The sequence below is a fragment of the Triticum urartu genome, chromosome 7A (assembly GCF_056163025.1).
Source record: "Triticum urartu cultivar PI428250 chromosome 7A, HENAU_Tu73, whole genome shotgun sequence".
NCBI lineage: Eukaryota > Viridiplantae > Streptophyta > Magnoliopsida > Poales > Poaceae > Triticum > Triticum urartu.
Genome location: NC_141879.1, coordinates 747,344,253 through 747,355,780, shown reverse-complemented (window position 1 = coordinate 747,355,780; position 11,528 = coordinate 747,344,253). Strand labels below are relative to the sequence as shown.

The following is an 11,528-nucleotide window of genomic DNA, read 5'->3' as shown; positions in this document are numbered from 1 at the left end:
AGCGTCGGACTTGCGACGGAGAGGGAATGTCCACACATAATTAGTAAAATCATCCAATATCACCAGATAGTATAAATAGCCTGTGTTGCTAGCAACCGGGGACGTCCAAACATCACTATGAAATAACTGAAACGGAAAGGTGGAAATGTTTATAGACTCGCTAAAGGGAAGACGAACGTGCTTGCCAAGACAGCAAGCCTCACAAGTGTGATCGTCGACCTTATTACATGAGAAAGAAAAACTTTGAAGAATCTGACGCATAACGGTGGAGTTGGGATGACCGAGACGGGCATGCCAAAGATCGACACTGGCGGCGAAGGCGGCGGGGCGACGGGTGGTGGTGGCGCCGGAGGGATGCACTGGATAAAGCTCGTCCGGGCTATCACATCGGTGGAGCACCATCCGTGTACGGGCGTCCTTCACAGAAAAACCGATATCGTCAAATTCAAAAGTTATAGGATTCTCACGAGCAAGGCGACGAACGGAAACAAGATTAGTGACTAAGTCAGGAGACACAAGAACATTAGACATATGCACATGAGTGGAAGTAGAAGGAAAAGGCATATGACTGACGTGAGTAATGGGGAGGGAGGAACCGTTACCAACGGTGATACAGGTGGGAGTATGAACGGGAGTGGCAGATGTGAGGTTACCAGGATGAGCAGTCATGTGAGCAGTGGCGCCCGAGTCCATGTACCAGTCACCACCGCCACCATAGGAGCCCGGTGATGGCGCGGAGTGCAGTGCAGCGAGCAAGGCCGGGTCGCACGGCGGCGGCATCTGAGGAGGGTAGAACCCTCTGTAGGCCGGTGCGGGAGCAGCCCCGAAGGCCAGAGCGGCGGCAGCGGCGCCGTAGGCGGGCGCGGCCCCATAGGCCGGCGCGGCAGCGGCGCCATAAGCCGGCGCGGACCCGTAGGCGGGCGCCGGCGGGGGGGGGGGGGCACCATAGCCGCTGTAGGGAGCGGCGTTCTGCGCGGCGAAGAGGGCCTGGTGACCCGCCGGGCGGGGCCCAAGGATGCCCGGAGCCGGAGCCCGAGGGACCGGCATGGAGTACGCATGGACGACGCCGGTCCATGGGTTGGTGCCGTATGTCCATGGGGGAGTCACCTGCTGCTGCTGACGAGCCCCCCCCCCCCCCCGGCGCCTGTTGCTTCTTGCGGCCGCCCCCGCGGCGGTTGCCGCGGCGCCCGCCACTCGGCTGCTGGGGGGTAGCGGGAGGGGCGGGAGGCGCGGGCGGGAGGGGGAAGTACCCCGGAGGTGCTGGTGGCTGCGGCTGCTGGCGCGGCGCGGGTGGGGCGGTCGGTGGAGGGGCGCCGCGAGAGGTGCCAGCGGCGAGGGCGTGGTGCTACACACGCTTCTTGACCCCCTTCATCCGGCGCTCCTCCAACCTCAAGTACGCCACAAACTTGGGAAAGGAGGGCTCCGGCATCAAGGTGAGGTTGGAGGCGGCGTTGCCGAAGTCCTCGTTGAAGCCGGCGGTGAGCGTGCTGAGGAGGAGGTCGTCGTCCACCTTGGCTCCAATGTCACGGAGCTCGTCCGCCAACGTCTTCAGGCGGTGGCAGTAGTCATCAATGGACTGGTCATCCTGGTGACAGTCAAAAAATTCCTGCTGCAAAAAAACGCGGCGCTGAAGCTTGTTGTTGGTGAAGAGGCCGTTCAGCTTGACCCACATGGCGCGGGCGTCGTCGCCAGCGCTCACGATCGTGTGGAACAAGTCCTTGGAGATGGTGGTGAAGAACCACCGGACGATTGTGGCGTCGATCGCGGTCCACTCGGCGTCGTCCACCATGGTGCGGGAGTCCACGGTGCCATCCACGTGATCCACGAGATTGTTCTCGCGAAAGAGCAGCGTGAAGTACGTCTTCCATGCAAAGTACGTGGAGTTGGAGGTGTCGAGGGTCACGGGGACGCGTGCATGGACGTTGATGTCACGAATCTTGGCAGGGTCGACGGCGAAGGGGTTGGAGTAGGTGGAGGCGTTGGAAGACATGACGATGAGATCGTGGGGAGCGAGGCGGCGGCGCGGCTAGGGTTAGCGGCGCGGTGGCGGGAGGCAGGCGGCGCGGCGGGAGGGGGCGGTGCGGCGTGGAGGCGCGTGGTGGGAAGGTGGCGCGCGGGGAGGAGGGGTGGTGGCAGCGGCTTGGGGTGGCGGCGGGAGGTCGCGGCGGCGGCGGCGGCCCGTGGCGGCGGCTACGGTTAGCGGAAGCTGGAAGATCGACTTGCGATAGATACCATGTAGAGAATGATTTGGTGCATCGATAATTGATTGATCGTGCACTAGGCACATATATATAGGTACAAGGGGTGCGACCGGTATCTTGTCTCCTAAGATACACGTACATACAGAGGGAGACAGATACTACAGGTATTGCATACAGAACCCAAACCTACGTACATGTACACATGTTCAACACCGACAATGTCATCAAGGCCGCAGAGTACATGTACAAGAGAAACAGGCTCAAGAAGGGATTCATGGGTGCCATTGCAAGGTATGGTTGCCTGCCAAGTGATTTGAGTACCCTTCACAAAGTTGGTGTTGAAATAAAAAGTATAAGAAGGAACATATCTGAGATATTTGAGTATGCAACCCGTTTGAAAATAGTTGATGATTTGGGTCATACTTGCATAGAAAAGGTTGATATTGATGATGAGTTGCCCCAAGATTATGGTCCTATTTACCAAAATTTTGAAGATGTTGTTATGGTTGGTTTCGAGAATGAATACAAAGAAATAGTGGGGAAGTTAGTTGACACAAAGAAGTGTCTTAGTGCCATCTCCATAGTTGCTATGGGTGGTGCGGGGAAAACAACACTTGCTAGAAAAGTCTACACTTCGCCTGGAGTGAAACGACATTTTGAGGCAGTTTGTTGGGTGACTGTATCTCAAAAGTTTAAAGGCATTGATTTACTAAATGATATTATGAAACAAATAACTGGGAGTACACATAGGCCAGACGATCAAATGCAAGAGCATGAGGTGGGAAAGAAGATCCATGATTTTCTATTGCAAAAGAGATACTTAGTAGTTCTCGATGATGTGTGGGAAACAGATACATGGGAGCAATTAAACAGAAAGGTTAAAGCATTTCCAGATGCAACTAATGGTAGTAGAGTACTGTTAACCACACGAAAGGAAGATGTTGCAAATCATGTTCCAATGCGAACCAATGTTCATCCATTGAAGAAGTTAGATGAAGAGAAAAGCTGGGACTAGTAGAAAACGGGCCTATTGTCCCGGTTCGTAAGGGCCTTTTGTCCCGGTTCCTGAACCGGGACTAAAGGGTCGTTACTAATGCCCTGACCCTTTAGTCCCGGTTCAAACCAGAACCGGGATAGATGGGCCTCCATGTGGCCTGTGCGCCGAGCCCAGGCAGGAGGGCCTTTGGTCCCGGTTGGTGGCACCAACCGGGACCAATAGGTATCCACGCGTCAGCACTTCTTTGGCTGGGGTTTTTGTTTTGAAGGGGGGGTGGGGTTGGGGGTTTTGGGGGGTTAATTTAGGTATTTCATATATTGTGTTAGCTAGATAATTAATAGAGAGAAGTGTCCTCTCTTATGTCCGTGCGTGGTCGACGCTACGTACTATACATACGAGGACTAGACACGCTAGCTAGCTGGTAAGCAAACGAACGAAACAGAAGATCGTCATGATCAACATATATGCATACAGAGAGAAGTGATATCGACCAACCTCTCCTTCTCCGAGAGATTGGTCGAACAACAAGTTCTCGTATATCTATCCGACACTACCGGCTACATATATACAATAATTATCTCTTACAAATATAATTTCCTAAACTACGGACGCATGGTCCACCTAGTATTCTCCATCTTCAGCGATCACGTGGTCAAGAAAGAATGCCGCCAATTCCTCTTGAATTGCTCGCATGCGATCTGGTGCTAGGAGTTCATCCCGCATCCGAAACATCTAATTTGAAGAAGGGGGTCAATACATATATATATATGAATGAATGGAACTCAACACAAATAATGGTAATAAAATAAAATTGTGAATATTGTTATTTACGCACTTCATATTGTTCGTCAGTGTACCGGCCGCCCCTTTCACAGGTCGTGTGGCGGATGGACTCGCAAATGTAGTATCCACAGAAATCATTCCCTTGTTCCTGCCACAACCACTTTACAAGAAATAGAGGTCAATCAAACTGATAAGCAAGAATGCCAAATGGTATGATGAAATTAGCGCTTGAATCACTAGCTAGGAGATGCGCGGAACATGCTACTATAGTACTTACTTTCGTGTGTCTAAATTCCAGCTTCTTCGGCAGTCCCGGAGCTTTTTTGGTGAATTTTCTTCAAACCCTGCCAGACAAAGAAAACAATTACTTGATATCAGAAATGAACAAAGTTGCTGATATGGTGGATAATGATCGCATACTCTTGGGGATCTTACTTCTCGAGCATTTGAGTCATGTCCGCATACTCTTGGGGATCTTTTCGTTTCGAGTTTAAGACAGTTACTACTCCCTGCTCAAGCTTAATCTCTAGGAGAATATAGTGGAACCTGCGCTCGCATGCATAACTCATCAATTACATTACTATAACCTTGACTAATATATAAGGGAAACCGAATATGCCACAAGATAGTAACACTCACTTGAAGTTGTAAGGAAAGAGTATTATATCTTTGTGTTCATTTATTTTGAATGATCGTAGCAAGTTGGCCTCGGTATCTGTGGCATGTAATTCAACCTCAGTTGCATCTATGAGATTTGTGTTAATGAACCTAATATCACCGACTTGTCTTTTCTTCAATTCGACGATCTTCAATACTTGTCCCATACACGATTCTTGTGGTTGTTGAATGCAACCGCCATCTTCCTAAGAGCAGCGTTCTTGACTTTCTCCACATCTGCATCTGTGAAATGATCTGGTAGGGTGAAATGTTCCATGAGAGTTTCCCAAAGCAGACCTTTTTGTCTGTCGTCGACAAAAGTAACATCTGGACGTGGCTTTGCTGGCTCTCTCCATGCTTGAAGGGAGATCGGGAGTTGGTCCTTCACAAGAACTCCGCACTGACGAATGAACTTGTCCGCAATATTCTTAGGCGCTAATGGTTCGCCATTAGGTTTGATGGCCTCGATATTGTACTTTACGCCCTCCTTCAACTTTTTTTTGGGCCTTGTTTCCTGTTGCCTAAAGATTTGCTCGATCCGGATGGCTAAAAGAAGAAAGATCGATTCGTTAATATATCTTCAAGTCATTTAAAACATGTGATGATCACCAGATGCCTGCTTATATAAATATATATACCTCGCCGGTCTTTGTTGTTTCAAGATCAACATTTTCTTCGTCATCATCATAATCATAGTTCATGACTTCATCAATTCGGTCGTCGCGATCGAATATCATATCACCCTCCCCGGTGTTGTTTAGAAATTCGGAGCCGTCATAATCTTCTTCATTCTGATCATCATCTGGCCCACGAGGATGGCGTATGATATCGAACAGGGTCTCTTCTCCCTCTCTGCCGGTATTGTCCGCCATAGCTTTTATTTAACTAATCCAAAAGATATATAAAACAATTTAGTATTCAAATTACAATGCATGGATGCAATCAATTAATAAGGAAAAACTGAATCAATCATAGTACATAATAAGCATAATCGAATATAATCTCGAATACATCGTCTCGAATAATAGATATAATCTCGAATACATCATCTCGAATAATATATATAATCTCGAATATTATATATCGAATACATCACTAGCTAGCTAGCTATCTAGCAGCTAATAAAGATCGAATACTAAAGAGTAATCTAGGCCACTCGCGGTTCCTGAGGCGCGGGCGGTGGACAACCAAAGTGAAGGAACCATCACTGGATCATAGCTCGGGTGATCTCCCCAAAGAACCTGCCAGGTATTGGAGAACCTGACGTCCATAGCAGCCATGTAGCGATGGACGTGCTCGTCCTCCTCCCTGACACGGAGACGTACCACCTCCGTGTTGGGGAACGTAGTAATTTCAAAAAAATTCCTATGCACACGCAAGATCATGGTGATGCATAGCAACGAGAGGGGAGAGTGTTGTCTACGTACCCTCGTAGACCGACAGCGGAAGCGTTATGACAACGCGGTTGATGTAGTCGTACGTCTTCGCGACCCAACCGATCAAGCACCGAAACTACGGCACCTCTGAGTTTTAGCACATGTTCAGCTTGATGATGATCCCCGGACTCCGATCCAACAAAGTGTCGGGGATGAGTTCCGTCAGCACGACGGCGTGGTGACGATCTTGATGTTCTACCGTCGCAGGGCTTCGCCTAAACACCGCTACAATATTATCAAGGAGTATGGTGGAGGGGGGCACCGCACACGGCTAAGAGAATGATCACGAAGATCAACTTGTGTGTCTATGGGGTGCCCCTGCCCCCGTATATAAAGGAATGGAGGAGGGGAGGGCCGGCCCTCTCTATGGCGCACCCTAGGGGAGTCCTACTCCCACCGGGAGTAGGATTCCCCCTTTCCTAGTACAACTAGGAGTCCTTCCAAGTAGTAGGAGTAGGAGACAAGGAAGGGGAAGAGGGAAGAGAAGGAACGAGAGGGCGCCGCCCCTCCCCCTAGTCCAATTCGGACTAGTCAATGGGGGGGCGCGCGGCCTGCCTATCCCTCTCCCCTAAAGCCCAATAAGGCCCATATACTTCTTCCCCCGTATTCCCGTAACTCCCCGGTACTCCGAAAAATACCCGAACCACTCGGAAACTTTCTGATGTCCGAATATAGTCGTCCAATATATCGATCTTTACGTCTCGACCATTTCGAGACTCCTCGTCATGTCTCCGATCTCATCCGGGACTCCGAACTCCTTCGGTACATCAAAACTCATGAACTCATAATATAACTATCATCGAAACCTTAAGCGTGCGGACCCTACGGGTTCGAGAACAATGTAGACATGACCGAGACACGTCTCCGGTCAATAACCAATAGCGGAACCTAGATGCTCATATTGGCTCCTACATATTCTACAAAGATCTTTATCGGTCAGACCGCATAACAACATACGTTGTTCCCTTTGTCATCGGTATGTTACTTGCCCGAGATTCGATCGTCGGTATCTTAATACCTATTTCAATCTCCTTACCGGCAAGTCTCTTTACTCATTCCGTAATACATCATCTCGCAACTAACTCATTAATTGCAATGCTTGCAAGGCTTAAGTGATGTGCATTACCGAGAGGGCCCAGAGATACCTCTCGGACAATCGGAGTGACAAATCCTAATCTCGAAATACGCCAACCCAAAATGTACCTTTGGAGACACCTGTAGAGCTCCTTTATAATCACCCAGTTACGTTGTGACGTTTGGTAGCACACAAAGTGTTCCTCCGGTAAACGGGAGTTGCATAATCTCATAGTCATAGGAACATGTATAAGTCATGAAGAAAGCAATAGAAACATACTAAACGACGAGTGCTAAGCTAACGGAATGGGTCAAGTCAATCACATCATTCTCCTAATGATGTGATCCCGTTAATCAAATGACAACACATGTCTATGGTTAGGAAACATAACCATCTTCGATTAACGAGCTAGTCAAGTAGAGGCATACTAGTGACACTTTGTTTGTCTATGTATTCACACATGTATTATGTTTCTGGTTAATACAATTCTAGCATGAATAATAAACATTTATCATGATATAAGGAAATAAATAATAACTTTATTATTGCCTCTAGGGCATATTTCCTTCAGTCTCCCACTTGCACTAGAGTCAATAATCTAGATTACACAGTAATGATTCTAACACCCATGGAGCCTTAGTGCTGATCATGTTTTGCTCGTGGAAGAGGCTTAGTCAACGGGTCTGCAACTTTCAGATCCATATGTATCTTGCAAATCTCTATGTCTCCCACCTGGACTAGATCCCGGATGGAATTGAAGCGTCTCTTGATGTGCTTGGTTCTCTTGTGAAATCTGGATTCCTTTGCCAGGGCAATTGCACCAGTATTGTCACAAAAGATTTTCATTGGACCCGATGCACTAGGTATGACACCTAGATCGGATATGAACTCCTTCATCCAGACTCCTTCATTTGCTGCTTCCGAAGCAGCTATGTACTCCGCTTCACATGTAGATCCCGCTACAACGCTTTGTTTAGAACTGCACCAGCTGACAGCTCCACCGTTTAATGTAAACACGTATCCGGTTTGCGATTTAGAATCGTCCGGATCAGTGTCAAAGCTTGCATCAATGTAATCTTTTACGATGAGCTCTTTGTCACCTCCATATATGAGAAACATATCCTTAGTCCTTTTCAGGTATTTCAGGATGTTCTTGACCGCTGTCCAGTGATCCACGCCTGGATTACTTTGGTACCTCCCTGCTAGACTTATAGCAAGGCACACATCAGGTCTGGTACACAGCATTGCATACATGATAGAGCCTATGGCTGAAGCATAGGAAACATCTTTCATATTCTCTCTATCTTCTGCAGTGGTCGGGCATTGAGTCTTACTCAACTTCACACCCTGTAACACAGGCAAGAACCCTTTCTTTGCTTGATCCATTTTGAACTTCTTCAAAACTTTGTCAAGGTATGTGCTTTGTGAAAGTCCAATTAAGCGTCTTGATCTATCTCTATAGATCTTAATGTCTAATATGTAAGCAGCTTCACCGAGGTCTTTCATTGAAAAACTCTTATTCAAGTATCCCTTTATGCTATCCAGAAATTCTATATCATTTCCAATTAGTAATATGTCATCTACATATAATATCAGAAATGCTATAGAGCTCCCACTCACTTTCTTGTAAATACAGGCTTCTCCAAAGGTCTGTATAAAACCAAATGCTTTAATCACACCATCAAAGCGCTTATTCCAACTCCGAGAGGCTTGCACTAGTCCATAAATGGATCGCTGGAGCTTGCACACTTTGTTAGCTCCCTTTGGATCGACAAAACCTTCTGGTTGCATCATATACAACTCTTCTTCCAGAAATCATTCAGGAATGTAGTTTTGACATCCATCTGCCAAATTTCATAATCATAAAATGCGGCAATTGCTAACATGATTCGGACAGACTTAAGCATCGCTACGGGTGAGAAGGTCTCATCGTAGTCAATCCCTTGAACTTGCCGAAACCCTTTTGCGACAAGTCGAGCTTTGTAGACAGTAATATTACCATCAGCGTCAGTCTTCTTCTTGAAGATCCATTTATTCTCAATTGCTTGCCGATCATCAGGCAAGTCAACCAAAGTCCATACTTTTTTCTCATACGTGGATCCCATCTCAGATTTCATGGCTTCAAGCCACTTTGCGGAATCTGGGCTCACCATCGCTTCTTCATAGTTCGTAGGTTCATCATGATCTAGTAGCATGACTTCCAGAACAGGATTACCGTACCACTCTGGCGCGGATCTTACTCTGGTTGATCTACGAGGTTCAGTAGTATCTTGTTCTGAAGTTTCATGATCATCATCATTAGCTTCCTCACTAACTGGTGTAGGTGTCACAGAAACAGTTTTCTGTGATGTACTACTTTCCAATAAGGGAGCAGGTACAGTTACCTCGTCAAGTTCTACTTTCCTCCCACTCACTTCTTTCGAGAGAAACTCCTTCTCCAGAAAGTTTCCGAATTTAGCAACAAAAGTCTTGCCTTCGGATCTATGATAGAAGGTGTATCCAATAGTCTCCTTTGGATATCCTATGAAGACACATTTCTCCGATTTGGGTTCGAGCTTATCAGGTTGAAACTTTTTCATATAAGCATCGCAGCCCCAAACTTTCAGAAACGACAACTTTGGTTTCTTGCCAAACCACAGTTCATAAGGCGTCGTCACAATGGATTTTGATGGTGCCCTATTTAACGTGAATGCGGCCGTCTCTAGAGCGTATCCCCAAAACGATAGCGGTAAATCAGTAAGAGACATCATAGATCGCACCATATCTAGTAAAGTACGATTACGATGTTCAGACACACCATTACGCTGTGGTGTTCCGGGTGGCGTGAGTTGTGAAACTATTCCACAATTTTTCAAATGTACACCAAACTCGTAACTCAAATATTCTCCTCCACAATCAGATCGTAGAAACTTTATTTTCTTGTTACGACGATTTTCAACTTCACTCTGAAATTCTTTGAACTTTTCAAATGTTTCAGAATTATGTTTCATTAAGTAGATATAACCATATCTGCTTAAGTCATCTGTGAAGGTGAGAAAATAACGATATCCGCCACGAGCCTCAATATTCATCGGACCACATACATCTGTATGTATGATTTCCAACAAATCTGTTGCTCTCTCCATAGTACCGGAGAACGGTGTTTTGGTCATCTTGCCCATGAGGCACGGTTCGCAAGTACCAAGTGATTCATAATCAAGTGGTTCCAAAAGTCCATCAGTATGGAGTTTCTTCATGCGCTTTACACTGCTATGAGCTAAACGGCAGTGCCACAAATATGTTGCACTATCATTATCAACTCTGCATCTTTTGGCTTTAACATTATGAATATGTGTGTTACTACTATCGATATTCATCAAGAATAGACCACTCTTCAAGGGTGCATGACCATAAAAGATATTACTCATATAAATAGAACAACCATTATTCTCTGATTTAAATGAATAACCGTCTCGCATCAAACAAGATCCAGATATAATGTTCATGCTTAACGCTGGCACCAAATAACAATTATTTAGGTCTAATATTAATCCAGAAGGTAGATGTAGAGGTAGCGTGCCAACTGCGATCACATCGACTTTGGAACCGTTTCCCACGCGCATCGTCACCTCGTCCTTTGCCAATCTTCGCTTAATCCGTAGTCCCTGTTTCGAGTTGCAAATATTAGCAACAGAACCAGTATCAAATACCCAGGTGCTACTGCGAGCATTAGTAAGGTACACATCAATAAAATGTATATCACATATACCTTTGTTCACCTTGCCATCCTTCTTATCCGCCAAATACTTGGGGCAGTTCCGCTTCCAGTGCCCAGTCTGCTTGCAATAGAAGCACTCAGTTTCAGGCTTAGGTCCAGGTTTGGGTTTCTTCTCTTGAGTAGCAACTTGCTTGCCGTTCTTTTCGAAGTTCCCCTTCTTCTTTCCTTTGCCCTTTTTCTTGAAACTGGTGGTCTTGTTGACCATCAACACTTGATGCTCCTTTTTGATTTCTACCTCCGCAGCTTTCAGCATCGCGAAGAGCTCGATAATAGTCTTATTCATCCCTTGCATATTATAGTTCTTCATGAAGCTCTTGTAGCTTGGTGGCAGTGATTGGAGAATTCTGTCAATGACGCAATCATCTGGAAGATTAACTCCCAATTGAATCAAGTGATTATTATACCCAGACATTTTGAGTATATGCTCACTGACAGAACTGTTCTCCTCCATCTTGCAGCTATAGAACTTATTGGAGACTTCATATCTCTCAATCCGGGCATTTGCTTGAAATATTAACTTCAACTCCTGAAACATCTCATATGCTCCATGACGTTCAAAACGTCGTTGAAGTCCCGATTCTAAGCCGTAAAGCATGGCACACTGAACTATTGAGTAGTCATC

At 46.5% G+C, this 11,528-nt stretch overlaps 2 protein-coding genes across 2 annotated transcripts; both read right to left on the bottom strand.

Annotated features, from left to right (window-relative positions):
• Positions 1-382: 382 nt before the first annotated feature.
• On the bottom strand, positions 383-1,047 carry LOC147962733 (uncharacterized). The gene is made up of 2 exons (XM_087535556.1): positions 654-1,047; positions 383-417 (listed from the first exon to the last, which is right to left on the bottom strand). Exons 1-2 carry the CDS (start codon positions 1,045-1,047, stop codon positions 383-385), a joined length of 429 nt encoding a protein of 142 aa, XP_087391682.1.
• A 298-nt stretch (positions 1,048-1,345) lies between these two features.
• LOC147962732 (uncharacterized) lies at positions 1,346-1,990 on the bottom strand. Its single transcript, XM_087534292.1, has one exon. The coding sequence runs from the start codon at positions 1,988-1,990 to the stop codon at positions 1,346-1,348; it is 645 nt and encodes a 214-aa protein (XP_087390418.1).
• Positions 1,991-11,528: the final 9,538 nt, after the last annotated feature.